Source organism: Amblyraja radiata, chromosome 21 (assembly GCF_010909765.2).
Source record: "Amblyraja radiata isolate CabotCenter1 chromosome 21, sAmbRad1.1.pri, whole genome shotgun sequence".
In the NCBI taxonomy this organism is placed as follows: Eukaryota; Metazoa; Chordata; class Chondrichthyes; order Rajiformes; family Rajidae; genus Amblyraja; species Amblyraja radiata.
Genome location: NC_045976.1, coordinates 7158462 through 7181731, shown reverse-complemented (window position 1 = coordinate 7181731; position 23270 = coordinate 7158462). Strand labels below are relative to the sequence as shown.

General features: G+C 42.8%; 1 protein-coding gene across 6 annotated transcripts in view; it reads right to left on the bottom strand.

Annotated features, from left to right (window-relative positions):
* The window catches only part of ints13 (integrator complex subunit 13), an 81353-nt gene that overhangs the window by 12870 nt on the left and 45213 nt on the right, over positions 1-23270 (bottom strand). For all 6 annotated transcript variants that reach the window (XM_033039430.1, XM_033039429.1, XM_033039432.1 and 3 more), the window contains 3 exons: positions 18576-18665; positions 6924-7102; positions 4225-4395 (listed from right to left, as the gene is read on the bottom strand). In XM_033039430.1, the coding sequence (XP_032895321.1) occupies positions 4225-4395; positions 6924-7102; positions 18576-18665 (440 nt within the window). The remainder of the gene's footprint in view (positions 1-4224; positions 4396-6923; positions 7103-18575; positions 18666-23270) is intronic.

Here is a 23270-nt window from a genome sequence, read left to right as displayed (position 1 = left end):
TGATGAACAAGGACCCCCCAGATCCTGTTGTACTTCCCCTTTTCCCACTTGACACCATTTAGATAGTAATCTGCCTTCCTGTTTTTGCTACCAAAGTGGATAACCTCACATTTATCCACATTAAACTGCATCTGCCCACTCACCCAACCTGTCCAAGTCACCCTATATTCTCATAGCATCCTCCTCACAGTTCACACTGCCACCCAGCTTTGAGTCATCTGCAAATTTGCTAATGTTACTTTGAATCCCTTCATCTAAATCATTGATGTATATTGTAAATAGCTGCGGTTCCAGCACCGAGCCTTGCGGCACCCCACTAGTCACTGCCTGCCATTCTGAAAGGGACCCGTTAATCCCTACTCTTTATTTCCTGTCTGCCAACCAATTTTCTATCCATGTCAGCACTCTACCCCCAATACCATGTGCCCTAATTTTGCCCACTAATCTCCTATGTGGGACCTTATCAAATGCTTTCTGAAAGTTTAGGTACACTACATCCACTGGCTCTCCCTTGTCCATTTTCCTAGTTACATCCTCAAAAAATTCCAGAAGATTAGTCAAGCATGATTTCCCCTTTATAAATCCATTCTGACTCGGACCGATCCTGTTACTGCTATCCAAATGTGCCGCTATTTCATCTTTTATAATTGACCCCAGCATCTTCCCCACCACCGATGTCAGGCTAACTGGTCTCTAATTCCCTGTTTTCTCTCTCCCGCCTTTCTTAAAAAGTGTGATAACATTGGCAATCCACAGGAATTGATCCTGAATCTATAGACATTGGAAAATGATCACCAATGCGTCCACAATTTCTAGAGCCATTTCCTTAAGTACCCTGGGATGCAGACCACCAGGGCCTGGGGATTTATCAGCCTTCAGTCCCATCAGTCTACCCAACACCATTTCCTGCCTAATGTGGATTTCCTTCAGTTCCTCCGCCAACCAGGGATTCATTCTACCGCTCCCTGAGGAAATGGCAGCGTTAAAATTTGATAGGAAGGTGGATTCTTCCAAAGCCATCAAAACATATTATTTGGTCATTTAACTCATCGTCAACCTTTCAGACAAGTATCTGACAGTTTGCAAATTCCTTTCTCCTCCATGTTGAAATATTTCCACATGATTAAGGACTTTTCTCACTCTGGTCATTCCTTCTTCTTGAAAGCTGATACCACCAGTATCTTCCTCTTATGATCAGTCAACTAAACAGTACTCCATAAGCTAGGGTGTAGTCTCGATCTTCCAACCTAGCTTACTGCGTGAATTAGACTTTTCTGTGGGAAACTATATTCTGCTCTCTGGTATTTTTCAGTCTGGCTGCCTGCTGTCCTCGTGTCTGGCTTGATTGTACTCATGTGCGGTATGAACGGATACATTTGGATAGCATGCAAAAGAAAGCCTTTTCACTATATCTCGGCAACATCACAATAATAAACCAATACCATTCACACTGTAATAATGGTTTTGTAAAGGATTAGGATGCTTAACATATACTCTCCCGTGTCATTTTTAGTGTGAAATTTTGGATTTTCAGAGGTTTGGAGTGATCCAATCGGAGTAACCATCACACACAAACAGACTATTTAAAGGAATTTGATTATGATTAAAATGTCATCTTACAAACAGGAGGCCATATGGGCCATGAGCTCAATGGATATTCTCAGCCGTGCTTCGCTTCAGTCCTGTTCCCTATCTCCTTAATATAGCAATGTTACAAAATTTTGAGATTTTAAAAATCAAGTCTGTAATTTATCCCATCAGATAAAGCATAAAAATAAGTTTAATTTGACACCTAATTCACTTTCATATCTCAAGTATTTAAAAAGTTATGGCCATTTTCATACTCGGAAATGAGCATCTTGTTCCCTATTGATTTTCTATGGACATAACAAAAAAGCTGTGATCGTGAACAGTCAAAAGCCCATAACTTTCTTAAAAATTAAGAGAACTGAATGAAATTTTCAGTTATCATAGAGTGAAGCATTCTGAAACAAATATAAAATAATCTTACTTGGATGACCTGAAATTAAAGCATATAATTAGTTAGTTACCTAATTGTAGCTAATTTCAGACTTCAATTACTAGATCTAAACATCTATCCATTTCTTAATAAATGATTAACATTTTTAAATAGCCTAAATGTCCAAATAATATTCACAAATAATTCACAATAAAACATGATTTTTAAATCTCATTTACATTAATTTATAGACCAAATGGAAGGAATTTAGTGCTCAATTGCTGTAAATAAATGCCCATTTAAATCAGCTTTCCAGTGGGTCCCTGTGGAACGCGCTGGTTTAGAACGTTCACATTGCAGTAGATTTGTGCCCCAAATGCCCAGAAAAATACTGCGGGATATAATGGGCCCAAAATGAGCTGCTCGCAATATTAAACTTTGTATAAAGGGATCTTTAGAAGCCCTTTTTAATGTAAAAATAAGCTACATACCTTCTGTGGTTTGCTCTATGGGACCCTGCGGTTGCTGGCGGTCGCGGGTTTAGAGATTGATTTTTAAACTACTATAACTATTATACGAGGCCTTTAAAACTAATAATAGCTTTTGCGACGGGGTCTTCCAGCGATTTTTCGTTAATAATTAACTAGGCTGAACATCTTCGATTTGAACAGCCTAGAGAAAATCGCGTTTTAAACCCGCCCCCTCTAAACGGCGCCAAAATCGCGCACACCCGCAGCGACAGATTTTCAACGACGCTTCAGGTAGGCTTTGCAACATACCTACTTAATACCCCATCATTTATTCTCTTTTGTTTCCTCAGCTCCCTTCTGACTACTTGGCCATTTTCCAGGGGTAAGATAAAAGGAGTAGACAATAGACAATAGGTGCAGGAGTAGGCCATTCGGCCCTTCGAGCCAGCACCGCCATTCAATATGATCATGGCTGATCATCCCCAATCAGTACCCCGTATCTGCCTTCTCCCCATATCCCCTGACTCCGCTATCTTTAAGAGCCCCATCTAGCTCTCTCTTGAAACTATCCAGAGAACCGCCCTCTGAGGCAGAGAATTCCAGACTCACAACTCTCTGTGAGAAAAAGTGTTGCCTCATCTCCGTTCTAAATGGCTTACCTCTTATTCTTAAAATGTGGCCCCTTGGTTCTGGACTCCCCCAACATTGGGAACATGTTTCCTGCCTTTTGCGTGTCCAAACCCTAAACAATCTTATATAGTAATTTACATTGGGCTATTAACCTACTTCTATGTCTTTGTGATATGGAAGGAAACCAGCGCACATGGAAGCCCATGAGGTCATAGGAGAAACTCCACTTTGGCAACATCATGATTGAATCTGGGTACCTGCAGCTGGTCCAACTCCTGTAGCATCCTACAGAATAATAATGGCCCAAACGGAACCAACCCAATGACAGTGACTAACAATATCTAGAAAATAAAATGCAGAACGTAGCAAGCAAATGCTCTCAGCTTAGTTGACAATGATGGTTTTATTTCCACAAGGGAGGGTAGTGGCGCAGCGGTAGAGTTGCTGCCTCACAGCGCCAGAGACCCGAGATCGATCCCGACTACGGGTGTTGTCTGTACGAAGTTTGTACGTTCTCCCTGTGACCTGCATAGGTTTTCAGCAGGAGCTCTGATTTACTCCCACTCTCCAAAGACGTACGGATTTGTAGGCAAATTGGCTTGGTAAAATTGTAAATTGTGTGTGTAGGATAGTGTTACTGTGCAAGAATCGCTGGTCGGTGTGGACTCGGTGGCCAAAGGCCTGTTTCCACACTGTATCACTAAACTAAAATGAAGATATCTAATAATATTACAGTGTGTTTTAAATCTATAGTGAAGAACCAATAGAAGCTTTTGTTTTAAATTTGAGGGTATGGGCTTTGTATTTACCAATTATAAAAAGCTGCATATTATTTGTTTAACAACACCTAGCACTTTGTGTAATGTTTGTGTGCCTTTTGTCATTTGCATCTGAAGCTCCTTGTGCCTACATAGAAAGATCAAAGCTGTGTTCAAGAAGGAACTGCAGAAGCTGGAAGATCGAAGGTACACAAAAATGCTGGAGAAACTCAGCGGGTGCAGCAGCATCTATGGAGCAAAGGAAATAGGCGACGTTTCGGGCCGAAACCCTTCTTCAAGCTGGACCTAGGCTTTGAATACTTTGATCAAAGCACTGACGGATGAACATAAACCCACAACTTGCATACATTACACTGTGAATGAGTGTCAAATTGAATCTTCTTACCGCTTGCATGTTGAAGATTGTAGTTTGAGATATAATCATTGGCCAATAGCGAGTATGTCTCTCCAATTGAGATTTTGCTTTCTCCAACGGCACTTCCACACTCCCATCCAGCAGGTATCGCATTTCGTGCACAGGAGCTAGTCTATTTTCCCTCATGAACTCGCCAAAGTCCTAGAAAGTAAAGTATAAAATGATGTGAAATGTTGGTGCTAAGAGAACCTAACAATTTATTGCAAAAACACTTGTTAATCTGACCATGTATCTTTTTTTAAGTGTCGCAGCGCAGAAACAGGCCCTTTGGCCCACCGAGTCTACGCCGAACAGCGATCCCCGCACACTAACACTATCCTACATACATTAGGGACAATTTACATTTATATCAAGCCAATTAACCTGCAAGCCTGTAGGGAGAAAACAGAAGATCTCAGAGAAAACCCACACAGGTCATGGGGAGAATGTACAAACTCCGCACAACAGCTCCGGTAGAACCCGGGTCTAAGGCTGCAATTCCACCGCTGCCCCGTCGTGCCACCGCGCCACGATAATTATATATTATCCCTCAGATGATATAAATTTGTATCATTCACTACGTGATAAAGATGCCATATTTTAGCAGAAGCCATAAGTGCACATACTTATCATTCAAAACAATAACACCAGAAGAACAGTGAGCATTTAAAAACTAACTTACAAGCAGGAAATGTCAAATAGAAATAATAAATCGATCTACCCACTTCTTCCTTGCACAAAATTCGACAAGCATTAAATTGGATTGTTCCAAATAAGGTGTGGGAAAGAGGGGCGACCATATTGGCTCAGTTGTTAATAGTACTGCAACTGAGCCATACAAGTCAGCAGGTGCTGGGCCAATTCTTTCCCATGTATAATCAACAGGGACAGCAGAGAATTGGCTACATGCCACCAGGTTGGGATTCAGCCAGGGTTACTAACCCAGAACACCACCTGCTGACAAGTCCAAAGTCAATGGGTAAAGTATAGGAGAGGAAAAGACTACCAAAAGTAGTAAACACTGCCCAGTCCATCATCGGCTCTGACCTTCCTTCCATCGAGGGGATTTATCGCAGTCGCTGCCTCAAAAAGGCTGGCAGTATCATCAAAGACCCACACCATCCTGGCCACACACTCATCTCCCTGCTACCTTCAGGTAGAAGGTACAGGAGCCTGAAGACTGCAACGACCAGGTTCAGGAATAGCTACTTCCCCACAGCCATCAGGCTATTAAACCTGGCTCGGACAAAACTCTGATTATTAATAACCATTTCCTGTTATTTGCACTTTATCAGTTTATTTATTCATGTGTGTATATATTTATATCATGGTATATGGACACACTTATCTGTTTTGTAGTAAATGCCTACTATGTTCTGTGTGCTGAAGCAAAGCAAGAATTTCATTGTCCTATACAGGGACACATGACAATAAACTCACTTGAACTTGAACTTGACCAGGAATGGAATTAAATAGGGAATTAAATCACTTGGAAACAAGTGACCATGTTGCCGTCATAATTTATTATGTGTTTTGATGAAGTAGAGCGGCAAGGAAAATCGGTAGTAAGGTTTGGTTGTGTCACAAAGTATTTTCCGACTCTTCCACCCCAAATTAAACAGTGCTTTTGGATTACTTTAGGTGAATGAGGATTTAGCACTGGATGGAAGAAGGAGTCAGAGTGGCCGCAATGGTGGCGTAGCGGTAGAGCTACTGCCTTACAGCACCAGAGACCCGGGTTTGATCCTGACAATGGGTGCTGATCTGTACTGAGTTTGTACATTCTCCCCATGACCTGCGTAGGTTTTCTCTTCTGTTTCCTTCCACAAGACGAACACGTGTGTAGGTTCATTGGTTTGGTATACATGTCAAATTCTCCCCAGGATGTGGAGGATAGTGTTTGGGCGCGGGGATTGCTGGTCGGCACAGACTATGTGGGCCAAAGGGCCTGTTTCTGCGCTGCATCTCTAAACTAAACTAAACTTTATCTCCCCATCCATGTATGGATGGATATCTCTAGCTTATCAAAGTAAGTTTGATAACTTTAGAAGGAGAAAATGGCCATCAATTTTGTGGTCTCCATTCTTGTTCATGCGTGGGAATCACAAATACGGGCTCCAATTTTCTATTTGTTTGCTTCAGGTAAATGTCGGGTTAGTATTTAGACAAAAGCCCAATATGTTGAACCAAAAGATTGAAATACAAATATGTTTCTACATATATATTCCCATTAAAATAATTTCAAAATTTTACTGGTTACAGCATTTCAAGATGACATATTACAGAATTCAATGTGGTGGGAGATTGCAATCAATTGCAACCCTGTTTCGACGAATGCAATCAACCCGGCGTGCACAATCAAATAAGATCAAATAGAACAAATTGTCCCACAACTTTAGGCTGTGCACGCCATACGCAAGAAGACAGATTTCAATTCTTGGCATAAACTAGTAAATATAATTTATTTATAAGAAATGAGTAACTAGATCCAAAGCTTTACAAAAAAAGTTAAAGGCTCTTCAAAAATATTTTCTGTGGAAAAAAAATGGATACGTTGATTCAGATAGATTTTTCAACGTATATTGCTGATTTAGCTTTTAACCAAGCAGTCCGCATAGAAACAATCAGACAATTAGAATTTGCTTCATATACATTTGTGAAAATAGTAGATATTTTCTTGAATGACTAACCGTAATTCTGTAATCAGTAACCCTTCCTCCACACCCTTCGCTGATTGATGGGGGATCCTCCAGGATGGAACGAACACAGCTCAAGACATGCAGGAAAATTTCACCGCCATGGCTGCAAAGCATATGACTAATCACCTTGGAACCTGACTTACGAGGTTGTTCCAGCAGTACTGATCGACCTGATGCAAAAAGAAGTTCATTGTAAATGTGAGCTTCCCACTTACTACATTTCAACTTTGGCAATACTTCATTCCTTTTGCCATGTTTTGGATACTTTAAGGTCCTCCAAAAATGAACCATTTGAGAATCATTGCCATAAAACTGAAGGCAATTTAAGAAGCAGAAAATGGTCGGCAAATAGATTGTGTGTGCAGTTAATGCCATGATAACGTTGTTTAAACATAGTACCAAATATCACAAAACACAAAGTAACTCAGCGGGTCAGGCACCATGTGTGGGAACGAATAGATGACATTTAGAGTCAGGACCTTCTTCAGATGGGTCTGAAGGAAGGTTCGGATCCAAAACATCCTAGTACCACGAGAACCTAGCTGGAGTCTTAGTTAACAACTTTCATTAGGCAGATCGTGGAGTTATTCCCAGCTGGGGCTGTGATTTGCTGTGTCAATCCCCAACCACATGGCAGCTATTTCTATGGAAGGTTCCCAACCAGAAACACCTACAGTCCATCATTCCCTCCATGAATGCTGCCCAACTCTCCCAGTTTCTCCAGTAGTGTTTTTTGCTACAAATAAGATCTGCTGCATTTGTGAACTTTTATCACCACTTTTATGGTACAGGTCCTCCATCGATTTTCTGGCACCCTTGGTTTCAGAGCCTTTCTGGATTATTCGTTTTACCAGACCATCAGAGATCATGGCCTTGGGGGACCGAAATACTGGTCTGCAAAGTCGGCCTCAGAAGTCAGCTATGGGAATGGATCTGCCAGCTCCAGCCGGGCTGGAGTTCCAGAGCACCGGCCACAAGGGATAAATTCAACCCGCCGATTGGCGCAGAAGTCCCGATGAGGCAGAGATCGGCCGCCTCACCAGGTCTAGGCACCAGATATTTGGGGGACTTCTGGAGGGTGCGGGTGGGGTTGTCTAGATTAAAGCAGGGGACGGACCACCATCAGTGTTGGACCGGCAATGTATTTTGTTCAATGATTGCATGTCCTACTTGATGCAATCATTTAATGAATCTATAACAATCAGAGTAAAAATGTGAAATGCTATTTCAGAATCAATAAAAGGTGGAACCTTGGGAATAAATGTTAAGTACTAGTTTTTCTAGTTACTTTAATTATGTACAAAGATAAATGCGTAACTTAAAATTATACAGTAAACATATTTTAAAATAAATATTTTAAAAAACAAATTATATTTAGTCTACATGATAGAAGTTCCTTATTTCGCATTATTAACACTAACATTTGAAGTGTTTTATATCCCTTCATGTTAGGGATTACAATATTTAGTGCAAATACTTATTTTGAAGGAGGACAGGAGAAGTGTTTGGAAGTCCAGATACTAACTAGCCTGGGCAGATTTGTTTTAAATCCAACTAAACAGTACAGAACACCCTCAGAATTATATAGGAATGGCTAGGAATATTTAGTAGTCATTTCATAGAGTCATATCGCACAAAATCATGCCCTTCAGCCCAACTCATCCATACTGACTAAGTTGCCCCATCAAAGGTAATCCCATTTGCCCACGTTTGGCCCATATCACAGAATACAGAACATAGAAAAGTATTGCGCAGGAACAAGCCCTTCAGTCCACATCTGTGCCATGTATCCATCACCTTCTGTGTGTAAACATTGCCCCTCACATTCCGATTTAATTGTTCCCATCTTATCTTAACCCTATACTCTCAACTACTTGATACCCCTTCCCTGGGAAAAAAACTGTGCATTAATCCTTGTGATTTTATACACCTTTATAAGATTACCCCGACTCCTGCATACTAAGGAATAAAGTCCTAACCTCCCCATAGCTCAGGTCCTCGAGTGTTGGCAACATCTTCAAATCTTCTTTACTCTTTCCAGGTTACTCTTTCCGGGGTGACAACATTGCACAAATACTCCAAGTACAACCTCACCAACATCTTGTACAACTGTAACATCACGTCCCAACTTCTCTACTCAATTCCCTGGCTGATGAGCAGCAGCATGCCAAAAGGCTTCTGTACTATCCTATCTACCTCAAGTTTCAAGGTCAGTTTATTGTCACATGTACCAATTAAGGCACAGTGAAATTTGAGTTACCATACAGCCATACTAAGTGAAAAGTAACAAGCCACACAATCACATAAATGTAAACATAAATATCCACCACAGTGGATTCCACAGTCCTCACTGTGATGGAAGGCAATAAAGTTCAATCTTCTTCCTCTTTGTTCTCCCACAGTCAGGGCAGTCAAACCATTCGCAGTCGGGTCGATCAAAGCCCTCGCAGCCGACGATCGAAGCCCCCATCGAGGTAATCAAAACCCCTGCGTCAGGGCAGTTGAAACTCTCTCCGCGGCATGGAGCTCCCGGGTCGGCCCCTTCTTACCAGATTATGCAGGCTTCATGCTGTTAGAGTCTACAGGCCCCGTGGTTGGAGCTTTGATCCCCAGCAAAGGGGTCACAAGCTCCGCGATGTTAAAGTCCCTCAGACTCCCACGTCTTGGAGCACCCGTTAGTCTCCAGGAAAGGCCACAACTCCACGATGTTAGGCCGGAGTGTGGGGGAAATACGATAGGGGGGGAAAAGAAAAATCGCATCTCCGTCGAGGTAAGAGATTGGAAAAAAGCTTCCTTCAACCCACACATAAAACAAACCAAGGAACACTAACGCATACTTTTTAACACATACTAAAAATAACAAAAAAGAAGAAAGGACAGATAGACTGTTGACGAGGCAGCCACTGCTGGTGACACCATTCTCAGGGAACAGGGAACTTGGACCACTGGATCCCACTCTCTAAGGCACTCCCCAGGGCTCCCCTGTTCACTGAAAAGATCCTGTTCTGGTTTGACTTCCCAAAATGCAACACCTCACACATATCTGAATTAAACTCCATTTGCTATTCCTTAACCCACTTGTCCAGCTGATCGAGATCCCTCTCTAATGCCATCTTCACTGTCTATAGTACCATCTATTATGGTCGTCTGCAAGCTTACTAATCATGTATTGCACATTCTCACCCAAATCATTGATAAACATGCCAAATAGCAATGGGTGCAGTATCGACCCTTTGTCACAGGCCTGCAGTCTGAAGAACACCTTCCACCACCACCCGCTGGATACAGAATTAGCATATTGGTAGAATAAGAAGTTAGCTGGATATTATCCAGTTAGCTGGTTTTCTCTGGAGCAGTGCATGAACGCATAACATAGGTATGTTACAAAACTTACCTTCAGCGGCGCTGCAGTTCTGTCACTGCCCGTTTGCGCGACTTTGGCGCATTTGAGAGGGGGGCGGGTTTAAAATGCCGTTTTTTCCCAGCCTGTTCAAATCGATTTTTGTCAGGCTGTTTAGCTGCTGAAGAATAATCGCCCCGACATCGGTTTTATTAAGTTTTTTTTTAAACTGCATTGGATATTTTAATAGCAGGAGTAATTTAAAAATCAACTTCTAAAGCCGTCAACACCAATAACAGGGATGGATTTCACGTACGGGACAGGTAAAGCAAAGCCGTTTATTTTACATATAAATGTGCTTCTTAGGATGCCTTTAATCAAAATTTTACGTTGCGAAAAGGTGACTTAGGACCCATACGAACCGACAGTATTTTTCCTGCCGATATGGGGTTTAAATTCACCGCAACCGCAACGTTCCAAACGATCGCATTCCACAAAATCCCACTCGCAAGATGATTAAAATGGCCATTAATTTACGGGAATTAAACACTAAATTCCTTCCATTTGGCCTATAAATTCATGACAATGAGATTTAAAAATCATGTTATATTGTGAAATTTTATGTGAATGTTATTTGGACACTAAGGCTATTTAAAAATGTTAACCGTTTCTTAAGAAATTGATAGATGTTTAGATCTAGTAATTGAATTTTGTAATTAGCTACAATTAGGTAACTAACTAATTATATGCTTTAATTTCAGGTCATCCAAGTAAGATTGTTCCATATTTGTTTCAGAATGCTTCAATCTATAATAGCTGAAAATGTCATTCAGTTCTCTTAATGTTTAAGAAAGTTATGGGCTTTTGACTGTCCTTGATCACAGCTTTTGAGTTAAGTCAATGGAAAAGCAATAGGGAACAAGATGCTAATTTCCGAGTATGAAAATGGCCATAACTGTTTTAATACTGAAGATATGAAAGTGAATTAGGTTTCAAATTAAACTTCTTTTTATGCTATATCTGATGGGATAAATTGCAGATTTGATTTTTTTTTAAATCTCAAAATTTTGTAACATTGCTACATAACATTATGACTGGAGGCCTTCTGGGCCGGGGCCAAGAATGAAGTCCTTTGGTTTAGTCAAGGTCTACCACAGTCAACATGAAATATTATTCATTTCCAATCTGTACACATAGTGAAGGTCAGAAGGTTCAATAGAAAACAGCACATAATCCACAAAGAACTAACTATAATACTCGCAGCAATGAGGAATTTAGAATAAATTCTTTAACATTGTAGAAATATGTGGGGCAAGGGACAGGATTGAGATGTTAAATAGATGAAGAAATTTGATTTAGGTTAGTTACTAGAGAAAGTGAATGAAGATAGGATTATAAAATGCCTTGAAACATCTGGGCAAAGGAAGGTTATATTGCCACTGAGCAATTCAGTCATCGCTCCAAGAGCAAACGCCAGGAGCACACACTAACAGAACAGCTGCAGTCATATTAAAAGGGACCAGACAAGTTGTTAATAGATAATAGACGATAGATGCAGGAGTAGACCATTCGGCCCTTCGAGCCAGCACCGCCATTCAATGTGATCATGGCTGATCATCCCAAATCAGTACCCCGTTCCTGCCTTCTCCCCATATCCCCTGACTTCGCTATCTTTAAGAGCCCTATCTGGCTCTCTATTGAAAGTATCCAGAGAACCGACCTCCACCGCCCTCTGAGGCAGAGAATTCCACAGACTCACCACTCTGTGAGAAAAAGTGGTTCCTCGTCTCCATTCTAAATTGCTTACCCCTTATTCTTAAACTGTGGCCCCTGGTTCCGAACTCCTGTTCCCATTGTTGGGAGGCAAAGGGTTTCCAAAATATTTTCTTTTCATAGAATTTGATAATGCTAAGATTTCGCTAATGCTCCTTCCACAGGCTTTGAGAGCTTGTCGGGTTTTTCTTCTAGTATTATCATTCTCTCAGGAATTGTGCAGCCAACAAACAGGAGAGAGATGCAAGAGAGCACACTGCTATCTGGAAGTGCTGGCCCTTTTCTTGCATCAACAAATTAAATCAAAATCCCACCCTTCAGTACCACGGACACAAATTAATGGTGATGCTTCATCGTTCCTAAATTGCTTCTTCATATAAATGTAATGGAACGGCAGAATAAAAATAGACATTCCATTAGTTACAAATCTCATCAAGATCTGGAAGTGTACCAGGTGGTAAATTGAGAACCAACTCTCTTCTCAGGCAGGTTACACCTAAAACATGAACCTATATTCTTGTTTGTTTGATGCTGACGAACAATGGCATAATTCTTCTTGTGTTTAATCTAGTACCAGGAAATAATCTTAATACGAAGATGAGTCATCCCAGAGTGAAATCAGAAAATACTGCAAATACTCAACAGGTCAACTCACATCTGTGGGAAGAAAAACAGATTATGTTTAAGGTCATTAAAAGAACCATGTTATAGGAAAGAAGTTGTCAAGCTGGAAAGGGCGCAGAGATGATTTATGAGGATGTTGCCAGGGCTCCAGGGCCTGAGCTACAGGGAGAGGTTTGGCAGGCTAGGATTCTGTTCTTGGAGCACAGGAGGATGAGAGGCGAACTTGTAGAGACATATAAAACCATGAGAGGAATAGATAGGGTAAACGCACAGAGTCTCTCTGCCCAGGGGAATCGAGAACCAGAGGACATAGGTTTAAGGTGAGGGGGTGGAAGATTTAATAGGAACCTGAGGAGTTACTTTTTTTTTAAAACGCAATAGACGGTGGGTGTGCAGAATGAGCTGCAGGTAGTTGAGGCAGGTGCTATCACAATGTTTAAGAAACATTTAGAATGGTACATATAGGGATATGGGCTAAACACAGGCAGGTGGGACATGTTGGTCAACGTGGGCAAGTTTGGACTGATGGGCCTGTTTTCCACACTATATGACCATGATAGACCCTTCATCACAATTGAGAAGGAGACAAAAGAAGCTTGTTAAGCCTGGATTCTTCCCAACAACCATCCAGGCTCTTGAACACGACACAACACTCACAGTATTGAACTGCCTTTGGTTGCACTGAGGACTTTATGGTTTTGATTTGTACTAGCATTGGGGTTATTTATATCATGCGTGGGTTTCCACCAGGTGTTCTGGCTTCCTCCCACATCTCAAAGACGTGCAGATTTACAGGTTAAATGGCTGCTGCAGAAATTGCCCCAAGGTGTGTCGGGCGTGAATGCTAAAGTGGGATAACATAGAACTGGTGTGAATGGGTGATTGATTGTTGGCCTGGACACGGTTGCTGAAAGACCTGTTTGCATGCTGTATCTCGGAGCTTAAAGTTTAAGTTCAGAGATAGTTCTGTAGAACTGTAGAGTCACATCTGTGAAGTCTTTTAAGTTCCTGGGAACAATCAGCTCCAAGGCCCTTAAATGGGGGCCACCATCGACTCCACAGTCAAAAAGGCACAGCAGAGGATGTATTTGCTGCGGCAGCTGAGGAAGCACAATCTGCCACAGGCAATGATGGTCAAATTCTACACGGCCATCGTAGAGTCTGTCCTCACCTTCTCCATCATGGTCTGGTTTGGCTCAGCCACCAAGCACGACATCTGGAGGCTGCAGTGAATCATTCAATCAGCTGAGAATGTTATTGACTGTACCTTCCCTCCATTGATGAACTGTACACTGCAAGAGCCAGGAAGCGAGCGGGCAAGATCATCTCTGACCACTCTCACCCTGGCCACAAACTCTTTGAATCACTTCCTTCTGGAAGGTGACTCCGGATTGTCAAAGCTGCCACAGCCAGACATAAAAACAGCTTTTTTTCCACGAGTAGTAGCTCTACTCAACAACCAAAAATCTGTAGCCTCCTTTTGCTCTGGTATTTTATTTAATTCACATGTTTAATCGATAATGTTTTATTATTAATGTTTTATGTTTTCAGTCAATAACCTTGTTTACAGTTCATCCCCATGGTCACCTCAGTGTTGCCTTCTCAGAGAAATCCCCCTTCCCCGCAACTTAAGGAGCTTCTTCTCTCCCCTTCTCAATTCACTCAAACGCTCTTCAACCTCAAAGATTAACACAGAACAAGAAAAAAAAATCAGAATAGGGTTGAGAGGGAAAAACAGATTAGCCATGGTCAAAAGGCAGACTCAATGGGTCCTGGTCTGCTGAGTATTTTCAACATTTTCTGTTTTTAATTTTAGATTTACAGCACCTGTAGTTTTTTTTTTAAATTTTCAGAAATAAAATCAGATCTGATATTCACTTAATATATAGGCACTGCAGCCTATATTCCCCCTGATGTTAATGCCAAGCTTGCAATGAAAGTTCTGCATACTGCCATTAGCAAACAACAGACTCACAACCCCGAGGCAGCCTTCATTGTTGCGGGTGACTTCAATCACTCCAACCTGAAGACTGTACTCCCCAAATTCCACCAACATGTCTCCTTCGCCACTAGAGAAGACAAGACACTGGACAAAGTCTACACTAACATGGCTGAAGCTTACAAAGCCGTCCCCCTCTCCCACCTTGGACAGTCTGATCACCTCTCATTGTTCCTGCTCCCAAAGTACTCCCCACTCATCAGACGGGTTAAACCCACTGTGAGGTCAGTTAAAGTCTGGTCAGAGGAGGCGGACCACACTTCAGCAGTGTTTTGGAAACACTGACTGGAAGGCGTTTGCAGCCCAGGCCACCCTTGACTCCCACACGGACATTGATTCCTATACATCCTCTGTTCTGGACTTTATAAATTCCACCATCAACAGTCACCTCCCTCAAACAGGTGACCATATTCCCGAATCAGAAGCCATGGATGAACAGCGAGGTCAGGCTACTGCTGAAAGCACGGGACACCGCTTTCAGGTCAGGCGATGCCCGAGCCTACAGTTCATCCAGGGCTAACCTGAAGAGGGGCATCAAGAAGGCCAAGCACTGCCATAAGCTCAGGATTGAGGAGCACTTCAACAACAACTCCGACCCCCAACGCATGTGGCAAGGCATCCAGGCCATCACGGACTATAGATACACCAACACCACCCCCACATCCAGCAACGCCTCCTTCATTGAGGAGCTTAACCACTTCTATGGCCGCTTTGACAGGGACAATCTAGAGATGGCCATCAAGGCGGTGCTCCCTGCCGATCACCAGCCCCTCACTGAGTAGGACTAATGCACGTAAGGCTGCTGGCCCTGACGGCATCCCCGGGCGCGTGCTCAGGGCCTGTGCTGCGCAGCTGACAGACGTCTGGACTGACATCTTCAACCTGTCACTTGCCCAAGCAGTTGTCCCCACGTGCCTTAAAACCACCTCCATCGCGCCGGTGCCAAAACATTCCACTGTGGTGAACCTCAACGACTTCCGCCCAATTGCACTTACCCCCATCATCACCAAGTGCTTCGAGAGGCTGGTCCTGGCACACCTCAAAGGCTGCCTACCCCCCACATTGGATCCCTATCAGTTTGCCTACAAGAACAGGAGTACGGAGGATGCCATCTCAACGGCACTTCACTCCGCCCTCTCCCACCTCGACAACAGAGACACTTACGTAAGAATGCTGTTCATCGATTACAGCTCAGCATTCAACACCATTATACCCTCTAAATTGATCACCAAACTCGGTGACCTGGGCATCGACCCCTCTCTCTGCAACTGGATACTGGACTTTCTAACCAAGACCCCAGTCTGTTAGGTTAGACAAGCACACCTCTTCAACCCTCACCCTGAACACCGGCGTTCCACAGGGCTGTGTGCTGAGCCCCCTCCTCTACTCCCTCTTCAACTATGACTGCACACCTGTACATGGTACTAACACCATCATCAAGTATGCAGATGATACAACGGTGATTGGCCTCATCAGCAACAACGATGAGTCGGCCTATAGGGAGGAGGTCCAGCACCTAGCAGCATGGTGCGCTGACAACAACCTGGCCCTTAACTCCAAGAAGACCAAGGAGCTCATTGTAGACTTCAGGAAGTCTAGGGGCGGCACGCACACCCCCATCCACATTAACGGGACGGAGGTGGAACGTGTTTCCAGCTTCAGGTTCCTGGGGGTCAACATCTCCGATGACCTCTCTTGGACCCACAATACCTCAACTCTGGTCAAGAAGGCTCACCAGCATCTCTTCTTCCTGAGGAGACTGAAGAAGGTCCATCTGTCGCCTCAGATTCTGGTGAACTTCTACCGCTGCACCATCGAGAGCATCCTTACCAACGGTTTCACAGTATGGTATGGCAACTGCTCTGTCTCCGACCGGAAAGCACTGCAGAGGGTGGTGAAAATTGCCCAACGCATCACCGGTTCCTCACTCCCCTCCATTGAGTCTGTCCAAAGCAAGCGTTGTCTGCGAAGGGCGCTCAGCATCGCCAAGGACTGCTCTCACCCCAACCACAGACTGTTTACCCTCCTACCATCCGGGAGGCGCTACAGGTCTCTCTGTTGCTGGACCAGCAGGTCCAGGAACAGCTTCTTCCCTGCGGCTGTTACACTACTCAACATTGTACCTCGGTGATTGCCAATCACCCCCCCACCCCCCGGGACACTCCTCCCACCAGGAAAAAAATACTATGACTGTTTGCACGTAAATAGATTTATTTATTGCTCATATTTATGTCGCTCTTCTAGGGAGATGCAAACTGCATTTCGTTGTCTCTGTACTGTACACTGCACAATGACAATAAAGTTGAATCTGAATCTGAATTGTTAAACACACAACAGCAACGTGTGCTTTAAAACTAATTACTGCAAAATTCAGTGTGTTAGGTGCTGGTACTTTTTTGAATCTTCAATTTAAAAATTACCTACCTTGGGTAGAAAATATTCACCCTTATAAATGTTCGATAAATATATATTTTTTAAGTCCTAAAACTATTCCATTAACAATACATTGCAATATGTTTTACAACCCAATGTTGGGGGAGTCCAGAACAAGGGGTCACAGTTTTAGAATATAGATAGGGCTCTTAAAAATAGTGGAGTCAGGGGATATGGGGAGAAGGCAGGAACGGGATACTGATTGGGGATGATCAGCCATGATCACATTGAATGGCGGTGCTGGCTCAAAGGGCCAAATGGCCTACTCCTGCACCTATTGTCTATTGTCTATCCTGGCTTTGAATAAAGTTTACCAAAATATAAACATGATAAGTTCAAGCATCAGGAAGTAGCAATTTTAAAGAACTCGAATTTCACTAAGCCTAATTGTATTAGATAAGCAAACTGGTGTGAAGGTTATATCAGTGTATGATTTTATTTCCCTTTTTCCTTTCATATTGTTTTCACCCAAAAAGTCCCAAAAGCAGTCAGCAACTAATATTTAGGTCACTAAATGATTACACCAGAAGATGCTGTAAAGTGAAGTGAAAAATGAAAATGGTGCTGCTTTTAATCAGGGCAAAAAGTTGTCAAAATAAATTCAGTAACGCTAGGATATAGTCCCATTGATTACTGTTTAATTAGGTTAAATTAGCCAGGGGTTATATAACCAAGCTTCAAGTGGTAGCTTCAATAACCTTATCTCCCTCCAGCTTATATATGTCAATGGATTATAATGTCAATGGAGACTAGTTCATAAGGAGCAGAATTAGGCCATTCGACCCTTCAAGTCTACTCCGCCATTCAATCATGGCTGATCTATCTTTCCCTCTAAACCCCTTCTCCTGCCTACGCCCCATAACCCCTGACTACTAACTGACTGTTAACCCGTACTAATCAAGAATTAATCTTTGGCTTAAAAATATCCATTGATGGCATCCACAGCCTTCTGTGGCAATGAATTCCACAGATTCACTATCCTCTGGCGAATGAAGTTCCTTCTCATCTCCTTCCTAAAGGACGCCCGTCCTATAATTCTCAGGCTATGACCTCTGGTCCTAGACTTCATTTCAGACAGGTTACAATAGCAAGGACTAAGCCTCTACATACAATTCATGAACAAACAATATAACTAGTACAATGAAAGCAGGAAGTATCAATGGATATCAGGAAACATTGGCAGGATAGTTACATGCACACCCACATGCCATCATCCCCTCTTAACTGGTTATTAAAACCCACTATTATCATGTTTATCAGTATCGTGAAAGAATAAGGTTCTTTGTTACAACAGCTTCATGCATAGAAAGATGAGTTACTCCAGCTTTTTGTGTGTCTCTTCGATATTTGCCAGAGATATGACAAACCAAAATTTTAATCTCGATATATGTCATAAGGTGATGCCAAGCAAAAGCAGTTTCGACGCAACTTCAACAAATAGACGTCAGCTATTAATTACGGCAAAGGTACCCACCATTTAATAAGAAGTTTGTTAGGCAAGAAGAGGGTCTGCTGTTTACATCCACGGGTGATATTCTGAAAGCTCCTGTGCAATAGTGCAACTCTGAAAGAAATAAACATTACATATAATACTAAAAATATGGCAAATATCTGTGTGATTACCGTAGTTTAGTTTATTGTCACGTGTACTGAGGTACTGTGAAAAGCTTTTGTTGTGTGCCAACCAGTCAGCGGAAACATAATTACAATACATGATACATGATTACAATCGAGTCATCCAGTGTACAGATACATAATAAAGGAATGACGTTTAGTGCAAGATAAAGTCCAGTAAAGTCCGATTAAAGATATTCTGAGGGTCTCCAGTGAAGTAGATAGTACTTCAGGACTGCTCTCTAGTTGTGGTAGGATTTTGCAGTTGCCTGATAACAGCTGGTAAGAAACTGTCCCTGATTCTGGAGGTGTGCGTGTTCACACTTCTGTACCTCTTGCCTGATGGGAGAGGGGTGAAGAAAGAGTGGCCGGAGTGAGACTCATCCTTGAATATGCTGCTGGCCTACAAAGCATCCTGTTAATACATTATTGGGGTCAAGGAAAGATCCAATGATGTAAACAGTGGCTCAGGACAGCTCCTTGGTTGTTTATGGGATTGTTCAGCTGCCTGATAACAGCTGGGAAAATACTGTCCCCGGATCTGGAGGTGTGCATTTTCACACTTTACCTCTTGCCTGATGGGAGAGGGTAGAAGAGGGAGTGAGACTTGTTCTTGATTATGCTGGAGGCCTAGCTGAGACAGCCTGAAGTGTGAGTTGAGTCAATGGAAGGGAGGTTGGTTTGTGTGCTGGTCTGGGCAGCAGCCACAATTCTCTGCAATTTCTTAGAGTCTTGGATGGAGTTGTTCCCAAACCATGATGTGAGAACAGTTCCATCCAAGACCGCATGAAATGTGCTGAAGGAACTCAGTGGGTCAGGCAGCATCTGTCGAGTAGTGGACAGGCGACATTTTGCATCTGGTTCCCCCACTGCCTCCTCAGATGCTGCCCAACCCGCTGAGTTCTTCCACCACTGTGTTTTTCTCAAGATTCCAGCATCTGCAAGACCACGCGTCTCTGGCGAATATCGAAGAGACACACAAAAAGGTGGAGTAACTCAGCGGTACAGGCAGCATCTCTTGAGAGAAGGATTGGATGACCTTTTGGGTCGAGACCCTTCTTCAGACTGAGAGTCGGGGAGAAGGAAACTAGAGATATGGAAGGGTACAAAGAGAATGCAAGGTGTGAAAAGGACAAATCAAAGATGACAACAAGGCATACAATCAGTAAAATTAATTAGGACAGTGAAACTAGTCGGAGAACAAGGGTTGTGAAGGAACGGAGAGAGAGGGAAAGCAAGGGTTACTTGAAATTCGAGATATCAATATTTATACCGCTGGGTTGTAAGCTGCCCAAGCGAAATATGAGGTGCTGTTCCTCCAATTTGTGTTTGGCCTCAATCTGACAGTGGAGGAGGCCCAGGACAGAAAGGTCAGTATGGGAATGAGAGTTAAAATGTTTAGCAACTGGGAGATCACGTAGGCCCAGGCAGACTGAGAAAAAGCAAATATCTATGTTCTTCTATGTAGGTGAAAGCAGTTATTCTAAACTCCTGGTCAGAACAATCTCTCATATAGAGACACGGTGGTGCAGCGGTAGAATTGTTGCCTTACAACGCTTGCAGCACCAGAGACCCAGGTTCGATCCCGACCATGGGTGCTGTTTGTACGGCGTTTGTACGTTCTCCCCGTGAACGCGTGGGATTTCCCCGAGATCTTCGGTTTCCTCCCACACTCCAAAGACGTACAGGTATGTAAGTAAATTGGCTTGGTAAATGTAAAAGTTGTCCCTAGTGTGTGTAGGATAGTGTTAATATGCGGGGATCGCTGATTGGTGCTGTGCCGGTGGGCCGAAGGGCCTGTTTCCGTGTTGTATCACTAAAGTAAACTAAACATCTTTGCTGCTCATTCAAAGTTGCTAAAGACAAATGAAATAATAAATACAGACCAAGACAAAGTGGTTTACATCAAAATATTGCAGATTAAAAAAACATTGGAAACACCCAGCAGGATAGGCAGTGACTGTGGAAAGTAAAGCAGATTTAACACTAAGTCGAAGAACTTTTGTCAGAACATGAGGGTCTTCCGCCAGAAACTAACTCACAATCATTGTGGGTCACTGTTAAGCACATGCTTCACAAGCGTTAGGAGCACACGTTTGAGGATGTGTTGAAGATTAAGCAAACTAATTGAGCTGGTTGGCTTGGACGAGGACATGAAAATTGGAATAAAGAATGAAGAAAGGGGAATTTCTACATAATTTAAGTGCCTCTTAAATCCTTGAGGTTTTTAGATAGGAACATAAATAAGCAGGGAAAGGAAGGACAGGGATCATATGCTAAGAAGATTACACTAAATCAATTTCATTTGCCATCATGTTTGGCACGTTCATGGTGGGCCTATTCATGTGCTGTACTGTTCAATGTTGATATGAGAGGTTACTACACAAGCTAAGAGTTCATGGTCTTGGCAGCAATATGCTAGCAAGGATAAACACTTGTGTATCTGACAGAAGGGTAGGTCAGAAGAAGTGCAAGTTGTAAGAGCCTGTAAATGGATATCGATTTACTAAGTGAGTAAGGAAACTTTGGTGAACAGAGAACAACGCAGGAATATGAATAGCAAAGGTTTAAAGGCATATGGGCCAAACGTGAATAAGTGGCATAGATGAACACAGCCTTAGCTGTGTTGAGCCCAAAGTTATTTTTCTGTGCCGTATGACTATGTGAGATTATCCAGTTTAATACGAAAAGGTGACAAGGATTTAATTGAAGAGCGACTTCAATACTGATGCACGCACAGATTTGAGTGCAGCTACATAAAAGACAAAGTCACTGTACAGGTAGAATAAGTAATTAGTAAGGCAAAAGGAATGTTTGCATTGATTGCAGTGGGTTTGGGGTATAGATGTAGGGAATTCTTTCTGCAATTGGAGAACATGGATGGGTGATGAAACATCAACATCCATGTTCTCTGGAGACGTTGCCTGACCCGCTATTTCAGTATTTTGTGTCTTGCTTTGGTAAACCAGCATCTGCAGTTCCTTGAGATTACATACAAGCAGTTTAAGAATAAGAGATTACCCTTTACATAGAAAATAGGTGCAGGAGTAGGCCATTCGGCCCTTCGAGCCAGCACCGCCATTCAATATGGTCATGGCTGATCATCCAGGACCAGTACCCCGTTCCTGCTTTCCCCCCCATATCCCTTGATTTCATTAGCCCTCAGAGCTAACTCTAACTCTCTTGAAAACATCCAGTGAATTGGCCTCCACTGCCTTCTGTGGCAAATAATTCCACAGACTCAACTCTTTGGGTGGAAAAAATTCATCCTCATCTCAGTCCTAAATGGCCTACCCGTTATTCTTCAACAGTGACCCCTGGTTCTGGACTCGCCCAACATCAGGAACATTTTTCTTGCATCTACCCTGTCCAATCCTCTAAGAATTTTATATGTTTCTCTAAGATCTCCTCTCATTCTTCTAAATTCCAGCGAATACAAGCCCAGTCGACCCATTCTTTCATCATACGTCAGTCCCGCCATCCCGAGAATTAACCTGGTGAACCTACGCTGCATTCCCTCAATAGCAATAATGTTCTTCCCCAAATTAAGATTCCCCAAAAATTGCACACAATATTCCAGGTGCAGTCTCACCAGGGCCCTGTACAACTGCAGTAGGACTTCCTTGCTCCTAAACTCAAATCTCGCAATGAAGTCCAACATGCCATTGGCTTTCTTCACTGCCTGCTGTACCTGCGTGCTTAATTTCAATGATTGATGTACAAGCACATCCAGGTTTTGTTGCACCTCCCCTTCTCCTAATCTGACACCATTCAGATAATAATCTGCCTTCCTGTTTTTGCCACCAAAGTGGATAACCTCACATTTATCCACATTATACTGTCTGCCTTGCTTCTGCCCACTCACCCAACCTATCCAAGTCACCCTGCAGCCTCACAGCATCCTCCTCGCAGTTCACACTGCTACCCAGCTTTGTCATCCGCAAACTTGGAGATGTTACATTTAATTCCCTCGTCTAAATCATTAATATTTATTGTAAACAACTGGGGTCACAGCACCGAGCCTTGCGGCACCCCACTAATCACTGCCTGCCATTCTGAAAAGGACGCGTTAATTCCTACTCTTTGCTTCCTGTCTGCCAACCAGTACTCTATCCATGTCAATACCCTACTCCCGATACCATGTGCTCCAATTTTGCACACTAATCTCGTGTGGGACCTTGTCAAAGGCTTTTTGAAAGTCCAGATACACCACATCCACTGGCTCTCCCTTGTCCATTCTACTTGTTACATCCTCAAAAAATTCCAAATGATTAGTCAAGCATGATTTCCCCTTCATAAATTCATGCTGACTGACCGATCCTGTCACTGCTTTCTAAATGCGCTGCTATAACATCTTTAATAATCGACTCCAGCATCTTCCCCACTACCGATGTAAGGCGAACTGGTCCAAAATTACCTGTTTTCTCTCTCCCTCCTTTCTTAAAAAGTGGAGTTACATTCGCTACCCCCCAGTCCATAGGAACTGATCCAGAGTCAAGAGAACTTTGGAAAATGATCACCAATGCATCCATGATTTCTCGGGCCACCTCCTTGA